Below are 19,187 nucleotides of genomic sequence, written 5' to 3'. Positions count from 1 at the left end.
CCTCTTCAGCTCAAGTCACAAGAAAAGAATGGTCAATGAGTCAAATTCTACCAGTCGTGTTAAAAATACACTTCCATCAAGTAGACTTCCTTCTTTAAAAGCTACAGAACAGTGAAAAATGTGCAGATAAATGAGATTTGTAAACTTTTATCTTCTAAGGATGCTTCAAGGCCGGATGCAGAATGGCTAAATAGATGCTTTGGGAAGGTCAGCCTGAAGACACAAATGACCAGAGACATAAAGCCATCCAGGGTCAGCCATCTTGCCAGCACCAAACAGGCAGTGGGGCCACCTGCTGGAAGGTTTGGGCACTGCTCTGGCTGCTTGGTCCTCTACCTCCTTGATGTCCTTTGAGCCAGGTCTATGGCAGGACCACAATCTTTTTCTCTAGCTTCTGTGGTGGGAAGAGGAAATTTCTCATTATCTCATCCAGCTCTTCAAGGGCCAGCTGGGCATGGAGCTTGGCCACATTGTCAGACTCCAAGCACACCACGTGTTTCAGCAGGTGGTAGAGATCCTTGAGGACATCCTTCAGCACCTGTATGAGAAAGACAGTGTCATGACTGGCTACTGTGCCAGAATTTCTCAGAATGACCTATCTACCTTCTCCTGCCTGAGAAGTTCTGGGAGGAAACTCACAGGCTCCCTAAAGAAGATTACGCATGGCCTTCTCAGATGGAAGGAGGGGTAGCTGTACTGAGATAGGCTTCTTTTGGGGTTTCTCATGACCCCTGACACCTCACTCTACTGGCTTTGGGGGCTGCTACTCCCTTTTATCCCCAGGCCTAAGTGTAGATCCCAGGCTCCTCTGTTCAGTCCCAAAGCGTGGCACAGACCTCAGGACCACAGACAGGTCATGGTGTCCAGATAGGGTTACTCCAAGACCATCATTACCAGCATCTTCCTCTCTAGCTCCCACAAAGCCCTCTGTGGATACCCATCTGTGGACATCTATCTTATGAGACCCAGAAGGCTCTCTCCAGCAAGCATACCTTGCCTTGCCACTGCTCTAAAAATTTTCCACCCCAGTTCCATCTCTATGCCCTTCTTCAAGTCACTATAATTTTTTTTCAATTGCAACGTTGCAACAGGAAACAAGGGAGGGCTATGTAGATAGAGCCACACCCATCTTTCATGTTCAATGCTCTCATCTTAGGCTCTGGTATGGAACTGGGAGGGTGCCAAAGCACCTACTCCCAGAAGCTCCTAATTTCCTCCGAAATCCTCCTGGCTTTGGAGTTACAACTTTTAGCAGGAAACAGGTTTCAAAAGAACAGGGAAACTCAAGAGTAAGAGGCCTTAGGGATCAGCGGGTCAAACTAGAGACTGAAGACACTAGGTCATAGGGAGTCACGTGACTTGTCTGCGGCTCCTTGTGAGATTACTTCTGGTCTAGGGCTCTTTGCCTCAAAAGCTACTATTTTTGGATCAGGTACTGTACGAAGTATTTTTCATATATTATCTACTTCTTATGCCAGTCATGTAAAGGAAAGTTATTAACCCCATTTTACAGATGAGAACATAGAAAATTGGAGGGTTACATAACATCCCAAGATTACTCAGCTAAAAAAAATGGGGGAGCCAGATTTTATTTTTTATTTTTGTTTTAAAGATTTTAATTATTTGAGAGAGAGAGAGAGAGACAGCACAAGCAAGGGAAATGGCAGGCAGAGGGAGAGGGAGAAGCAGGCTTCCTGATGAGCAGGGAGCCTGATGTGGGGCTCAATCCCAAAACCCTGGGATCCTGACCTGAGCCGAAGGCAGATGCTTAACCAACTGAGCCACCCAGGTGCCCTGGGAGCCAGATTTTAAGCATACAGAACCTGTGCTCTTATTTGTTTATTTTTATTGAAAAGGTAAGACAGGGGGTGTCTGGGTGGCTCAGGAAGACGGTATATAATGTATATAGCATATAGAATATATATTAATAGACTCTTTATGTTATCAGTAAGGCTTCTGGTCAACAGTAGGCTATCAGGAGTTAAGTTTCTGGGGAGTCAAAAGTTATGCATGCAGTTTTGACTGCACACCAGGGTGGGAGTAGGGTGTGGGTATCCCTAACACTTGCAATGTTCAAGGGTCAACTGCCCAGGATCTGGGCCCAAAGTTCTCCGAGCTTTCCGCACATCTTGGACTTGATGAAGAATAGAGAAAGAGCCTTTTCCATCTTTTGCTATTCTTGAACAGCATGGGTAATGAGGGTGCAAAGAGGAAGGTATGGGAGAAGGGACACATAAAATAAGCCCCCCGGGCCACTTGCCGGTCTTCCTCTTCTCCCCCGTGTTCCAGGTACCGGTGGGGTGGCTTCTTTCTTTCTTCGAGCAAAGCACCTTCCCAGCGCAAGGCCTTTGCATATGCTATTTCCTCAGCCTGGAAGCCTATTTTGCCTCTTCACCCTGTAACTCTTACTCACCCTCAGCCTAAAATACCCCTTTCTCAGGGATGCCTTCTCTAACTCCCATCTAGGTAAGTCTTTCTACCCTGCCTGTAGTTCTGTTTGTAACTTGTATCACAGTTGTAATTTAAATATTTATTGTGTAATTAAAAGTATGTTTTCCTCACTAGATCACATGTACTATTGACACTGAGGCCATATCTTACCTTGTTCATTCTGGTGTAGTCCCAGTGCCTCATATAGTGACTGGCACATGGCAGATAACCTAAAACATTTATGAATGAAAGAAGGCACGTACGCATGCTACTCCTGGCCAGTTTCTCACTCGAAAAAAACTGAAAATTCTAAGAACATCTATTGAAACAATGCCAGACAACCAGGCTCAGGCTCGCTTCATGGGTGTGTGACCTGAGCAGTCACATTAGGCCCCCAGTCAAGAGGGCCACGTGCTTGGTTCAATGATCTGCTACGGTCATCTTAAAATTCTTAATAATTGTACCTTTGGATTTGTATTTGGTAAGGCAAGTACAGTGGGACAAAGGAGCCTCAGTGTGAGCAGGTGAGACATGCCCGACATGTGTGTCTGCCATTCTCTGCCAGTGCATCCCGTACACGGCATCTGCTGTGCCCCATGAGCACAGAATTCTGAGGGACCCACAGTGTGTGGGAGTTCAGCAGGACTTGAAGCCAGTGAAAGGGCAGCATGTTTGTTACATTCATGACTGAGTACACGGAGGCACTGAGAGCCCGGAAAGGCCGTACTTTCCATTTGAACCAGAGTTTGCTCAAACACAGAAAGAAGACAACAGCTTTCTAAGAAACATGGCTGAGTAAGGAACCCTATAACACTCTTTATGTTTAGCCAACCATTTACTCTGAAATTGATGATATACAGGAAATAGGACAACACACAGCTCTTTTTTCCTTTTGGCCCTCTCTTATTCACCAGTAAACTGAAGGTAAAGGACATCGGCAGAATGTGTACAGATCAAGAAGTGAAATAAAAGCAGTTGAGCTAGTTTTGTACAGTTTCCACTGTTCTAAGAAGGAAATATGTATGTGTGTATAAGCTACAGAATACAATTTGTGTAATTTTGATGATTCCACATATGAGCTAAATGCTTTTTAAAAAAAAAAGATTTTAGTTATTTATTTGAGAGAAAGAGAGAAAGTATACGTACACACTGGAGTTGGGGGGTGGGGACAGAGGGGGAGGGAGAGGGAGGGGAAAAGAATCCCATGCAGACTCCGTGCTGAGTGTGGAGACCAATGGAGGGCTTGATCTCATGACCCTGAGACCATGACCTGAGTGAAAACCGAAAGTCGGACACTCAACCAATTGAGCCACCCAGGTGTCCCATAAGTTAAATGATCTTATATTTGCATTTAAAATTGGCATTGCACAATATAAAGATGAACGTAAAATTTATGCTAATAATTTCACATTTAAAATTTCTCTACTTAGGGCACCTGGGGGGCTCATTCGGTTAAGCATCTGCCTTCAGCTCAGGTCATGATCTCAGGGTCCTGGGATCGAGTCCTGGATTGGGCTCCCTGCTCAGCGGGGAGTCTGCTTCTCCGTCTCCCTTTGTCACTCCCCCTCCTTGTGCTCTTTCTCTCTCTTTTTATTAAATAAAATCTTTAAAAAAATTTTAAGAAAATTTTCTCTACTTTGAACAACAGCAAATAATACACAAATGACAAGTTGAGGGAGAGAAAAATTGTGAAAGTAAGGAAAACACTTTCTATTTATATACCATTAACAGCATGTTTTCCTTGTTTTTTCGAACATGGGATCCCACATTTTCATTCTGCAATGGGCCCCACATATTATACAGTCGGCCCTGCAGACAACTCTCAATGCTCCTGCCCAGTGTTGCCACATAAAGTGCCTGAATGCTGTGGGCAAACCTCACAGAGATGCTGCCCCATCTGTGGGGCAGCTGTTTCTGGGTTTTCTCAGGGAGCTGCTGAGATGTGATGGGAGTGGGTCTCCTAGCACAGGCACATGTAGACTGGAGGGTGGGGCAGGGGGGCGCTATCCCCACTGCCCTTTGGTAACCTCTCTTTCCTCGAGGCTGGCAGTGTGAAAAGGAGAGATGATTCCCGAAAGAGGATGACTCCCTAGAGCCACGGCCTCATGATTACTCACTCAACCAATAATCATTATTAAGGGCCCGCTTCGTGCCCAGGCAATGTGCTGGTGATAAAAGGATGAATAATGCACGAACCCTACCCTCTGGCAGCTACAGCCTAGTGGGGAGGCAGGCAGGCAGGCAGACACAGACACACACACACACGCACACACACCCCAGACAGTATGATCTCTCTAAGCGATAAGCTCCACATTTCTGTGGAAGCAAAGGAAGTGACTTCCGCCTGTGGAGGTGGGTGGAGGGAGAACATTTTCCTACCCTGTGATAGGGGTTTCACTCTTTTATTTGTAGCCAAAGGATGACACCACGGAGTGGCTTAGAGAAGCTTTAGGAAGTCCCCTCACCTGAAGTCACCTCAAATAAATGCAGATTCTAAGCAAACCTGGCCTGCTTATTATGTGAACATAGTTAAAAGACAAGTCTCCTGACACTCTTTCCAATGGTGTTCTGCCCAAAGTGCCTCTTACAGAGAAATTCTAGAGTTCCCACTGTTTATTACGAGGTCATCTTTTTCATCTTCTTCTAGAGGAATCTTTCACCTACTCAGAAATATCTTTGGGAATTTTTGCTAGAGCCTCCTAATATTCAAAATAAGGTTAGCTTTTACTTGTAAAAAAGGGAGGTTCTAAGGCATTCTGTTCTGCTAAGGTACTCTGCTCCTTCCTGGTGTGGGTAGGAATTTTCCCCTTGGCACTGCTGTGTCCTTAAAACAACAATAATGCTTGTGCAAACACCATTTCATACTTGAGGGGCGCGGATCTCCTTTTTTGGTAACTGAGTGTTAGGCAAAGGCTCCTTCTTAATTAATGGGTCTATTCTAGCAAGCCATCCTGGAAAGGCTTCTTCCCAATCCCTGTAACACTGGGGATCCCACACATCACAAGGACTTCCTCTGGACTCCCCAAGGATCAAAGCTTCCTGCCAGCCGGGGATTGTCACCAAATCCCACGGATCAGGGGTTGAATACAAGCAGAGTTCAAAGGTAAAGTTACTTACAGGAGCCACTGTGGTGGGCAGGATATAGGCAATCCCACAAAGGAAACCTTTCATTAAGAGTTCAACACACCTGCTCTTCATCCCCCCACCCTCCGCATCGAGGCTCAACGAGTCCAGGGAAAGGCAGAGGGGGTACAGATGTGAATGGGGATGGGTGCATCTCATCCAGAGGAGATCTGGCTTAGCTTTTTGTAGCTGATGGTTGAAAGAAACATTTTCACCATCTGAGAAGCTCTTAGGCCAGGGATATCTTAAACGAGTATCCAGATTCTTAGTCTGAAAAGTCTTTGGAAAGGGGTGGGGTTCAGGTGTTTTCTTAAAAGAATTTAGAGCCCACATGCAACACACACACACACACACACACACACACACACACACACGATGGGACCCGATTGGGTAGAGGCCCGCATGCAAGTGGTGAAAGAATTCACCCAAGACAGAACAAAGGAGACAGAAGTTTACTGAATATACTGTTAGGGAGCAATGGGCAGGACAGCAAAGGAGAGACTGCCAGGAGGAGGTGGTGGGGGGTAGGCTGTAGTCAAGGAGGGGAAGTGAGGAGGTATGGGAACGTATGGAATTTTCCTTTTTTGGTACTGTGCCAGAGTGTAAGTAGCCCATTGGCCACCTAGGGCTTATGGTTATTTTGAGGTGGGTTGTCTAATGAGTCTGCTTGCATTCAGCCCAGTGGTCAATGTGGGCCCTTCTCCCTTACTCAGGTATCCATTGCTCAAGCCTGTTGCCTAAAAGTGGCCTCTACAACACACACACACACACACACACACACACACACACACACACACACCCCTTCTCCTATCCTCCCCCTTCCACTCTAGCACCAGTTCCTTTCCTTGAAGCACACAAAGATGACGCTTCGGGTACAAGGGCGGTCTTTAGGGTTAGACGGTGCTTAGAAAAGACCAGATGAGGCAGGGCAAACTAATAAGGAAATGGTGTGAGCAAAAGACCGCGTTGGACACACAGGTGCACTTTCAATGGAAAAGCAGGAAAACAGCGTTTGACTCTTTCAATGAGCTTGACCTGGAACATCCTAGAAGCGGTTTTTGTATCTGAGTTGAGATCAAAAGAAATAAATGGCAAATGTCTTTCTTCTTTTTAATTCCTAAATGTATTTATTTATTTGATTATAAAAGCAATATAACCACATGATCATAAAAACAATATAACCACAGCCCAGAATATCTGAAAAAGAAAAAAAAGTCTCTAGTCAAAAACCACCTAACACAAGCCCCATTAGTAAAGACACTGAGTAATTAGTAGATTCATTTCCAGTTTTCAAAAATTATTTTAGTTTTTTTTTTTAAAGTTTCATTTATTTTTAAGTAATCTCTACACCCAGTGTGGGGTTTGACTCATGACCCCAAGATCAAGAGTTGCATGCTCTTCCAACTGAGCCAGGCAGGTGGCCCTATTTTAACATTTTAAAAGTCATTTATACTTCAAGGCGATTTTACAAACAGAACCTAGGTGGATGAACTGCTATTCTTCTGTTATCACATGGGATTGATAAGATACAACACAAATGGTCACAAGAAAGCCAGTTACAGAAATAAAAACTGCAAAGATGCTATCTAGCGGAGGATTTTCTATCTATAATTTCTTTATATTTAAGGGATATATGGGTTCTACATACAAAAGGATAAAAAAGTTAAATGCTAGCATACTAAATGTACTTAGAGATTCAATCTTCCCATCGAACCAACACATAAGGCAAAAAAAAAAAAAATCAGAAAGAAAGCTCAATTCTGTCCAATCCTATCACCCGCCAGTTGTGGTTCCTCTGTGGCTGATAAATATTGGGCACAAGGACAGAAACAGGGAAGTTAGACATTGAAATAAAAGGTAGGGGCAGATAGGAGAACGGGGGCAGAGACTGGAGTTAGTGGTGGAAACCGGCCTGGCAGGCAAAGATATTCTCTTGACTGGGGCCCAGAAGAGGAGGAGACCCCAGAATCTGACTAGTTCTGTTTACAACATGTTATAATAAAGGATTCAGTGTAGTAGGAATCTGTCAGGAAGCCACAGGCCAACTACTAAGGGTCATCATTTTGACTACTGTCCCTTGGTGTTAAGACCAGTGATTGACTTGGTGGCTGAGGGCAGTGAGAGTGGACAGATGGGACTAAGTTCAGAGAGTCAAGGATCATCAACAGAGCACAACTCAACCACCTTTTCCCAAACCGTGTGCAGGAGGCTCCGCTAAGCATTCTGGGTAACCAGGACCTGTGCCTGTCCGTCAGGAGCTCACCTCCAGAGCAGGGAGACAGACACGCAGAGCTGAAACTAATGGCCCGGAGGCAGGTGAATCGGGTGAGGTGAATGATGGTGCTCCCAATCACTAGCCAGGGAATCTAGAGCAAACGACTTCAGCTCCCAGAACCCCAGTGATCTCAACTGTAAAATGGGGATAATACCGCCTCCTTTTAAGGTTGTTGTAAGAATGAGAGTTGATGTCTATAAAGATCCAAACACAAAGCCTTGCATATGGTGAGTGCTAAGTAAGTGGGGGTTTGTCAGTCTCCCCCACTAGTACTGTAATCTCCATGTCCTTCTGTTACTCTTCTCTCAGCGAGGCCGAGGACAGAGCCTGGTGTGGAGCAGCTCTGGCGTGTAGTAAATTTATGACAAATAAATGAATGAATGTATAATAACAACAGCTAATCCTTACATAGAACCTGTTATGTGCCAGGTATGGTTCTAGGCATCTTATCTATAGTCACTCACTTAATCCTCACGACAACACAATGAGAGAGGTACCATTATTATCTCCAGTCTGCCCCAGGCCACACAGCTAGTAACAGACAGAGCCAGGATTCAAACCCTGGCAGCCTCATGTGGAGCCAACGTTCTTTATTAACTACTACGCTATTCTGCCTCTCCAAGTAGTTCTTATTTTCCCTCTGCTGAAGTAGGAAGCAGAAAGCACACTACTTACCTTACAAGCTGATTGTGGGATCAAAAGAGATAATGCGTGTGAGAGTACTCGGCTATGATAAGCCAAGGGATATATAATTCAAAGTATTGTTGCTATTATTATGCCAATGTTGAAATAATTGGGTTTACCACCATGGGGCCAAGAAAATGAGGGGAAAGGCATGGCTCTGAAAATGAAACAGGGAGAGTAGAGGCCTATAAAAAGGTGTCAGGAAGATGAATAAATGGAGAGGAATGAGAAGAAAAGGTGTAAGAGGAGGTAACGCAGTCTGAGAGCAGAATCAGGGCCAGCGTGGGTCCCGGATGACTGCGGACACCGACCGTTCTACTCCGCAGGGCTGGGGACACCAGAAGGAACTCTGCGGGGCAAGCGGACAGGAGCGAGGCTCTGAGATCTGGGAAGCGAGCACCCTCTCTAAGATAATGGGCAGGAAACACATTGGAGAAGCAGACTGGAGGTAGACAATTTGGACCTCATTCAGGGAGCTCTTGCTTGAAGAAGAATAAACGCTTTACTGATAAAACCCAAACGTGCACTTTGATGGGTGTATGAAAAAGAAATTAGGGCTGATTCAAATAGCAACACTGGGCTTTTGAGACACCTCATTGAAAGTGGTGGGAAGGTCGGTGAAGAAAGACAGGATTACTAATGTCGAAGAGATTTCTATCCGTGCCTGACAGAGAATCTCAAACATGTTGAAGTTCAGGTAGCATTATTATTAACTGGAGGTTACTGAGCTTTTCAAAACCCTTTTACTTTCAAAGTATTTTTCTCTGCTAGACCTAGAGATAAATGGCATTTTTACCCTTTCTGGATTGTGTTTAGCCACAATCTCGGGGGTCTCTTGAGTGCAAATTGGAGAAGGGGTGGGGTGGGGATGCAGGGAGTATCACGTGTGATTTTCACTCAAGAATAAGGAGAACAATTTTAACTGGTCAAGTGCCGAAGATGCTACAGGCACATACACAGGTTGGCAGCTGAGGGACAGAGACCAAGGCGGCCAGTGCGGTTAACCCCTGGTAGGGGTGACAGCTCAGGAGACCTAAACAAAAAGTAGGCGATTGGACATAGCTACACAACACCTAACTGTGTGCTCCTAGGCTAGCTCAGGCTGAGGCATGCCGCCCAACGCTTCGAGGGGCTGGAGCCCAGCGCCCGCAGGGGCTGCAGCCAGCTCGCTGGGGCAGGGCCAGGAGCAGCACTGCTGTGGCGCGAGGAGCAACCGCGACAGCGTCTTTCAGAATGTCTTTAAATAGCAACCTGAGGAAGGCAGCAGCTTTCCTTCACCCCCACGGGCACGGAAATAGAACAAAGAAGGCAGGAAAAATGGCCGGAGTGTGTGCAAAGGCAGCAGGCTGTGGCTTGTGGGAGAGATCGGGAGCTTTGTCCTTAAAAGGTGATTACAATCCCAGCTTTCAAACAGTACTCTGTGACCTCGAGTGGGAAAAGGGCTCCACTTTTCTGGCCCTGGAGGCTCTCTGTGCAGACACCCTGCTGAGGGCCTGTCCCCTCCCGGCGCCTAACGCCTCCCACGTGGGATTAGACCATGCCTGCAAAAGGCTCACTACGTTTAATGAGTGTTTACTACGTTTCAGTCACTGTGCTAAACCCTTCGCATAGATTATCTCATTTAATCCTATGAGGTAGGTGTTACTAGGCCCATTTTACAAGTTAGGGGAAGGTGGGAGCGCCTGGTGGCTCAGCCAGTCCAACTCTTGATCTCAGCTCAGGTCTTGATCTTGGAGTCATGAGTTCAAGCCCTGCACTGGGCTCCACACAAACAAAAAACCAAACAAACAGATCAGGGAAAGGGGATTTAGAGTGGTTTCAGTGATTTGCTCAAGGACACAGCTAGAATTCAAACTGTGTCTGTGAAGTCTCACTCTGCAAACCTTGCTTTGGAACATGTGCTGTTACTAGGAAATCCAATATGCAGGAGGAAGCTGTGGAGAAAATGTGAGCCTTTCCCTGCACCATCAACGTTGTTTATTTGGATGGAGCCTGGGCAGGGAGGAGGGGGAGCTGTAACTGGGCTCCTGGCTGACCATAAGGTTTGGTTTTCCTTTGGGGCACCAGTTTGCTTTAGGGCATCCTGCATCACCCCAGGCTCAGCCAGGTTCCACAGCTCCTGGTCTAGCTTGAGTCGCCCAGAAGGGAAGGACAGGTCACTCTCCTGAGGGCATCTGCTTAGTGGAATTCTAGGCTCTGTGTAAGATGCTTCAGGAATAAAAGGTTAGAGAATTAGACCGAAGGCCAGAGAAAACCAGTCACAGACACATCAGAGGCCCTGGTGGCGTTTGCATTACGTACTAATATGTACATGGCGTGGACTAGACCAGAAAAAGGAACTCCTGCCACCCATACCAAAACATGGCTGCAAAGCCCAGACTTCGCCTCTGTGCAACACCATCATTCTAGTATAGTGATTCTCCACCCCTGCTGCCCATTACAATCCCCTGGAGAATGTTTAACATGGCTGGGCCCCCACCTCACACCTAAAAATCAGAATCATAGGGGCTGGGACTCGGGGCTTTTAAAAAAGTTTTAATTTATTTTTATGATTCTTATGCTCTCCAGGTGACTTTAATAAGCATCCAGGATGCAGTCATGTGGGAGGTTAGGAAAAAAACACTGGGTAGGAGACTAGGAGTTATGCCATGGTTTCGAAAGTAACAACACTGCCTGGGGAAAATCTAAGTGCCAGGAACAAGGGTGATGTGATTTGGATGTAACCTACTATACTTCTTGGAATTTTCTTAACTATCAACAATCAGGTTTTTATGTTCCAGAAAGGGGATGGAGTCAAAATCATTTTCTTTTAAGATTTTATTTATAAGGGACGCCTAGGTGGCTCAGTTGGTTAAGCATCTGCCCTTGGCTCAGGTCATGATCCCAGGGTCCTGGGACTGAGTCCCATATCGGGCTCCTTGCTTGGTGAGGAGCCTGCTTCTCCTTCTGCCTGCCACTCCCCCTACTTATGCTCACTCACTCTCTCTCTGACAAATAAATAAATAAAATCTTAAAAAAAAAGATTTTATTTTTAAGCGATCTCTGCACCCAACATGGAGCTCGAACCCACAACCCTGAGATCAAGAGTCACACAATCCAGCAACTGAGCCAGGCAGGCAACCATCAAAATCATTTTTGACCCACAAATTGGCACTGCATCTTTTTCCCAAAATATTTAAAAAATTTGTTCTTAAACATGTGTATACGAAGTGTGATTCTGAAGACAGAGAAAAAGTTACAAGCTACCAACATGCGTTCTTTAAGAAAATGAAAGGCTAAAATAAATGCAGCTGCCTCCGTTGCTGGGTTAGCTGGAATTATGGCAGAAACCTCTGCCCAGACGGGAGGAATTAAGGGAAATACATGTGTTAAAATTTTGACAGATACACACACACACACACACACAGTGCTATATATATAGTATATACAGAGTATATCTATGGGTGTGTGTGTGTGTGCGCGCGCGCGCGTGTGTCAAGAAGCCAAGTTTTGAAATGCAGAAGGTTCTGGCTGCACATCAGTATTCATCCGGTCACTCTGCCTCAGGACTCCTTCTCCCCGCCTATCTGGGGACAGCATGTCTGCAACCCAACTGTGATGAAAATGTTAGGCGTTTCTAAGTAAAGGGAGGTAAAATTCCCTCCTAATGAGAACTTGTTTGGACAACTTCCATCCCTGGGAAACCTGAACGCAGGAAGAGCTTGGAAATCCCAGAACTTCCAGGTTAAGATCTAGGAAATCTATTTATCATAAAGGCAGGTACAAAGAGATGAAGAGGGGCGCCTGGGTGGCACAGCGGTTAAGCGTCTGCCTTCGGCTCAGGGCGTGATCCCGGCGTTATGGGATCGCCCCACATCAGGCTCCTCTGCTATGAGCCTGCTTCTTCCTCTCCCACTCCCCCTGCTTTGTGTTCCCTCTCTCGCTGGCTGTCTCTATCTCTGTCGAATAAATAAATAAAAAAAATAATAAAAAAAAAAGAGATGAAGAGATGTGTTCCATGCCTCTTGGAGAAAAGATTTCATGCGCTCTCTCAACAAACACTCCTTAAGCACTTATTTTGTGCAAAGCACTGTGTGAGATTTGAGGAATAGAAAAGTGAATGGAATGAGTAGTCAAATTCACAGAGACAGAGAGAATGGTGGTTGCCAGGGGCTGAGGGAGGGGAAAATGGAGAGTTCGTGTTTAATGGGTGCAGAGTTTCAGTTTCGCAAAATGAAAAGAGTTCCGTGGATGGGTGGCGGTGTTGGTTGCACAGCAGTGTGAATATATTTAAAGCTACTGAACTGTACACTTAAAAAATGGTTAAGACAGTAAATTTTGTCTTATGTATCTTTTATCACAATTAAAAGAAAAATAGTGACTGGTGTGTTCAGGGGTTCACAGTCCCCTGTTGACATCAGACATGAACAAATCACTACAATATCTACTATAGTCCAGAGCTGATATGTAAAGTACTGCAGAGCCTGGAGAAGTGATTACTACTTTTTTTTTTTTTTTAAGATGTATTTATTTTAGAGAGAGAGAGCGAGAGAAAGTGTGATTCGGGGTGGGGCAGGGTGGGACAGAGGGAGAGAAAGTCTTAAGCAGACTCCTCACTGAGCAAAGAGCCTACTCTGGCTCCATCTCACGACCCTGAGATCAGGACCAAGAGTTGGCCGCTTAAATGACTGCGCCACCCAGGCGCCCTGTGATTACTAATTTTACCTGAGAAATCAGAAAAAGACTTTCCACGAAGAGTGTAAAATTTAAGTAGAGTCCTAAAGGATGAATAAAAGTTTATCAGATGGACAGGTGAGGGGAAAAGAAGGCATTCAAGGCATAAGAAAGAGCAGGGACTACTCAGCATGGAGCCTGCTTCTCCCTCTCCCTCTGTGCCCCACCCCCCGCTCATGTGCGTGCATGCTCGCTCTCTCAAATAAATAAAATCTTTAATTAAAAAAAAAAAAGAAATAGTAGGGACTAAGATGTGGAGCCAAGAAACAGTATGCAGATGATCTGGGGCTGGCATGAAGCTGTCAGGGCATTTGAGGAGAAGAACGGAAGAGGAAGAGGCAGAGAAGTCAGGGGGGATCCAGTACATAAAGGGCCTTGTGCGTCATATGAAGGAGCCTGGTCTTTATCTCATGGACCAGGGTAGAAAGGCTAGCTGGGGACTGGACTTTGGCAGATCCGCATTTCAGAAAGACCCCTCTAGCTGCAGTTCCTTTACCAGGCCGACTGACCGAATACCTGTCAACCCTGGAGAATTACAGAGGTGAAGAAAGTGCAGTGGTTAAGGAAACAGAAGTCCTAGGAACAGGAGTCTGTCCCAATATACCTGTAACAGTTCACTCCTTCCTCAAGTATCATCTCAGGCTGGTTCTAATTAGTTCCATCCCAAAAGCCAAGCTGGCAATAAGGTAGCCTGGATGTCCACTCAGTTCTACCTCTTACTGGCTGTTCGACCTGTGCATTTAAAAGTAAACATCTGGACCTCAATTTTCTTGCCTGTAAATAGAGTTAATAAGCATATTTATCTCACAGGGTTGTTAGGAGGATTCCACGAGATCATGAATGTGAAAACCTGGTGCTTTGCTTGGCATACAATAAGCCCCTGATAAATGTTATATTATTATTAAATACTAAACCTCAGAGAACATGCAATTTATTCAGAGCAGATTTGCTAAGAGCAAACAAACTGTGGGGTGATGAGCAATGAGCTGGAACAGACCCCAGAGCATCAATCCTGTCATTTATGTCACCTCAAGGAGGGTAAACTTAGAACTCCTCCCTTTCAGAGGACGGAACAAAGAGAAGTGGGAAACCCACCTCTGATTGCAACCCAGAGGCCCATCTGATTATCAGAGGAGAATCGATTCCGATCAGGCTGCAGGGCAGAAGGAAAGTCCCAGGAGTCTCACTCCCCAGCCTAGGAGCCCTGAAGGTGTTTGGTCTGCTCCTTGCTTTTTTCAGTTCTGTGTACAGTATGGGAAGTTGCTGGACTGTGTAGTCCGTGGTTGGCCTGAACATTTGGCAAGAGATCGTGGAACATGAGGTAGGGTGAAAGGAAGCCAGGGTTGCTTCCTGTCTCTGCTCTCTGAAGAGTTCACTCTGGCAGGTCCTGGGAGGTCAGGGCACCTGGGTCCAAGGCCAGCCCCAAACACTCTCCTCTCACTGTTTCATCCTTCTCCAGGGCAGACAGTAAATAAGCTGTCAGGAGGTAGTCTGGCCCGTTTTCCTTTTGGGTATCAGATTTCCAGGATCTGAAGCAGCCTTCTGTTAGCCATGATCTGTGCAGAAAATGCCCGAGTGACTTGGTTTCTGAGTCCTTCAGATGACAGTCACTGAACATCGAGTCCTAGAGCTGTGCTGCCTGGTTTCTCTACCTCTGCTCTGTTACCAACTAGTTGTCGGTTAAGTTACTTCTCTTTTCTGTCTTAGTTTCCTCACGTGTAAAATGGGGATATTAATCACACCTAAATGGATAATGAAGATTAAGTGAACTAATTAATGGAAAGCACTTAGATATAAGTGCTATCACATAGCAAATGCTCAAAGTATTTTTAGAGTTTCAAAATACACTGAATTTTTCAGGATTTCAACTACCATATAAAGTAAGAGAAGATAATATTTTCGTTTGTTTAGAATTTTATACAGAGCAGTTTCCTCTTTTGGAAAATCAAGCTCTACAATGTACTGCTGAGCTGCTAGTGTAAGACAGATGTATGATTTTATATTTGTAGGTGTTACATTCATGATGAGTCTACATATAAGAGCAACCAAATAGTTCATTGTATCTTAGAGCTGGCCTAGACATTTATGTATTAAAATATGTTATTTTAGTATAAACAACTATCCTTTGATTCCTTCTTTATAATAGGACATTATATTGATTTTTAAAATATGCATGTAGGTTAAGAAGCTATAAATTTCATTTCAGGAGAATAAAGGGGAAACACCAAAATATGTTATAATAATTTGTTATAATAAAAGTGTGCTGGGGCTGATATAGAGAAAGGGAGCTGACAGTAGCTATTCCAAATTTGGTGCTTAACTTGTGCTTCCTTTATGATGTCACCTAAGACACCCTGGAGAATAAGACGAATCTTGTTCCAGGTGAATGAGTGAATTAAGCAGAAGGAAGAGGAGGAGATGTTATCCTTTTACTAGCGCTTGGCCAATATAAGCTAAGTTACCAGGAATAACTGGAAATGAGTGCCAGTTCTTCCTGGCATAAGCTTTGGAAACTTATAACCACTTGTCTCTTCATGAACTTTCTTTCCTCATTCATAAAATAAGACAGTTGGGTTATTTCCCAAAGTATGTTCCATGGAACATTATTACTTGGCATGCTTATAATGAAGAAAGGGTTCCTTGGTAAATGAGTTGAGGAAATTGTTAGTTTTCTCTGCTGCAGGCCTTCTCGGACCCTTTAATAGGTTAACATGTATCCAATCGCCAAAAGAAAAATAATATAGTCATATGCAGCATCTTCCAAACTTATGACAATGAAGACCTTATGTCAGAGGAACAACTCGTAAGGTTAATACGTCAAGGGAAATTTTTGTGAAATACAAGTTAATAGTCTCTAAGGTCTCTTCCACCTTTAACATTCTAAAATTCTCAACACCCAAAGAACAAATAATCCAATCAAGAAATGGGCAGAAGACATGAACAGTATGGTGACTAACATAATATAACAAAAAAAAATTAAAAAAAAAAAAGAAGACGACATTAACAGATATTTCTGCAAAGAAGACATCCAAATGGCCAACAGACACATGAAAAAGTGCTCCACATCACTCGGCATCAGGGAAATACAAATCAAAACCACAATGAGATACCACCTCACACCAGTCAAAATGGCTAAAATTAACAAGTCAGGAAACAACAGATGTTGGCGAGGATGCAGAGAAGGGGGTACCCTCCTACACTGTTGGTGGGAATGCAAGCTGGTGCAGCCACTCTGGAAAACAGTATGGACGTTCCTTAAAACAGTTGAAAATCGAGCTACCCTATGACCCAGCAATTGCACTACTGGGTATTTACCCCAAAGATACAATGTAGTGATCTGAAGGGGCACCCTCACCCCAATGTTTATAACAGCAATGTCCACAATAGCCAAACTATGGAAAGAACCCAGATGTCCAACAGATGAATGGATAAAGAAGATGTGGTGTATATATATATAGTGGAATATTACACAGCCATCAAAAAACGAAATCTTGCCATTTACAACGACGTGGATGGAACTAGAGGGTATTACGCTAAGCGAAATAAGTCCATCAGAGAAAGACAATTATCATATGATCTCACTGATATGCGGAATTTAAGAAACAAGGCAAAGGATCATAGGGAAAGAGAGGCAAAAAATGAAATGAGATGAAACCAGAGAGGGAGACAAACCATAAGAGACTCTTAATCTCAGGAAACAAACAGGGTTGCTGGAGGGGAGATGGGGTGGTTGGGTGATGGACACTGGGGAGGGTATGTGTTGTGGTGAGTGCTATGTATTGTGTAAGACTGATGAATCACAGATCTGTACCCCTGAAACAAATAATACATTATACGTTAATTAAAATAATACTTAAAAAAATAAAGAGCATTTAAAAAATCTGAGTTTGAATGATAATACTTTATTCTTGGCCTTTTTAGATCAGATAAGAAGGGTATGGAATAGGCTATCCTACAGAAAATAAAATAGTGTAAGTCTGATGCAGAAGAGGAGGACAAACCTAGTTCTAACATATGTAGATCTATGTAAATGGTTATGCAGAAGAGGCAGAAAGGGAGCAGTCTCAAATGTCAGGGCTTCCAAACTGTCATTTATGTTATCACTAGAAAAGGTTGAACACTGATATTTTAGCAGTCACAGTAAGGTACTAAGTTGTAATCTTTGCAGCTCTATTTCTCAAATCCATCACTACTGTCACATGGATCTGGCCAAGTTACTATCGAGGAAAGCTACGGGACTGTCCCCCACTCCTCGGCACTGACCCCCACCTCTTTCCTCACAGATGGGTATAGTGGAGGCTGAACACGGTTTTACACAAAACAGCATTTCCACATACCCCACCTGGCCCAGCCAAGTTGATTTGGGGATGGGCATCCGATCTTAGCTGGAGCATTAAGTTTCTTCCCTGCAACTTTTGCATTTGGGGCCAAGGAGGGAATATCTGAGTGTTGGATGTAAGAGCAACACTGGGCCACCGTCAGTGGTCATATTGCTGCCACAGGAGGAAAGCTGGACTTTAATGCAAAAGAACAAAGGTGAAATACAGAAGAAGCAGAGACAAGAAATGGAACATTTCCATTGCTGATTCTAGAAGTCACTGATAAACAGCTCCATCCCAGCTTTTCCCTCAACATGACTGTTCAGCCCTTCTCTGGATATGGTAGGCTAAAAAGTTCTCTTTGCTTAAGCTAGTTCAGACTAGGTTTCTGTTGCTTAAAACCCAAAGAGTTCTACTGTAGTCACATATATCCTCCATACCTACTTTCTTCATCTATAAAGAAGGAAGAATGGAGGCTGCCATCTGAAAGCTCATGTGTACACTAGTGTACACGAACACATGTGTACACTATTGCTTTTTCTTGGAACCCCACTAACATGACAGTAAAGGGATACAAAAGGGCATTAAGTTATCAGGACAAAAAGCACTAACAAGGCAATAGCAACAAAAGTTTAGATGCTAGAAAGCAGCTGGATGAATTCTAGGGTCATCATTTTGATTTGCCCAGGTTAGTAAGTTTTATATCTGCTGCACTTACATAATTATTAAGTGTCCTCGTTTGCTCTCAGAAGTGTCTAAGTTTGGATGATAAATTGATTCACTAAAACCAGAAGCAAGCCTAACACAAACTCAAAAAAGTTCTGAAGTTGATGGGTAATACCTCTTAAAATGGAGGTGAAGAGAAGCCCTGGTTGGAAGTCTGAGTAATAATCAGGTGGCCTGGTACCCAAGTGACTGCCCTTCCCCAACCACAGTAGAATCTTGGAGTTTTACCCAGAGGATCCAACCAGAGAGACTCTGGATAGATGGCCATCGGGTACCGAGAAGGATGAGGCTACCATGTTGAAAACACAAGGATTAAGTGAAAGTCTACATACTAAATGGTTAAGACCACCATCCTCCTTCTTCCACTCATCTTCCAGAATCCTGGCAGCCAGGCTCACATCCTCTAGGTAGAAGACCAGACGATTCTTCTCTGACCAGCTCCAAAGACTTCAAAATAGTCTTGGAGTCTACCAATGAAAGGAAGTCTCCTGATGAAATGACTTGGCCAGATCGTCCTCCTCCTATAAAGTTCACCAGTCCATAGGTATCATCCATGCACACAGGGCATCATTAACTTTTAAGTGCTGTGTTCTTAAATCTTGCAGTAAGCTTAGAAAGTAACTAGTCCAGATAAGAGAAAGTGAGTGGAAGGGTGTAGAAAATATGTCTCTCAGAAGATGAAACTGTTAGAGTACTTGATAGGTCTGAATCTTTGAAGAGATTTATGAACATTTAGCATGAGGGATAAAGTGGTAATAGGTTCACATTACAGTAACAAATGTAAACCTGAGACATTTATTAACTTCAGAGAAAGCCAAGATTCATACAAGAAAGGAACTGTAATCATAGTATATTATATGGTTCAGCTGTGGATAACAGTTACGGTCATGATAACATAAACACTAAATGCTGATACA

At 44.1% G+C, this 19,187-nt stretch overlaps 1 protein-coding gene across 8 annotated transcripts in view; it reads right to left on the bottom strand.

The window, feature by feature from the left end:
* The window catches only part of LOC100478996 (hyaluronan synthase 3), a 213,033-nt gene that overhangs the window by 24,064 nt on the left and 169,782 nt on the right, over positions 1 to 19,187 (bottom strand). The window contains exon 18 of one of the 8 annotated variants that reach the window (XM_002923220.4): positions 41 to 538. The exons of the other annotated variants lie outside the window; for them this stretch is intronic. Coding sequence (XP_002923266.1) covers positions 362 to 538 — 177 coding nt within the window. The 3' untranslated portion in view covers positions 41 to 361. Of the gene's footprint in view, positions 1 to 40; positions 539 to 19,187 lie in introns of those variants that run through there. 8 annotated transcript variants of the gene reach the window in all.

Source organism: Ailuropoda melanoleuca, chromosome 12, assembly GCF_002007445.2.
Source record: "Ailuropoda melanoleuca isolate Jingjing chromosome 12, ASM200744v2, whole genome shotgun sequence".
Classification (NCBI taxonomy): Eukaryota; Metazoa; Chordata; class Mammalia; order Carnivora; family Ursidae; genus Ailuropoda; species Ailuropoda melanoleuca.
The sequence above is the reverse complement of the archived record's forward strand: the minus strand, read 5'-3'. Positions and strand labels throughout refer to the sequence as shown.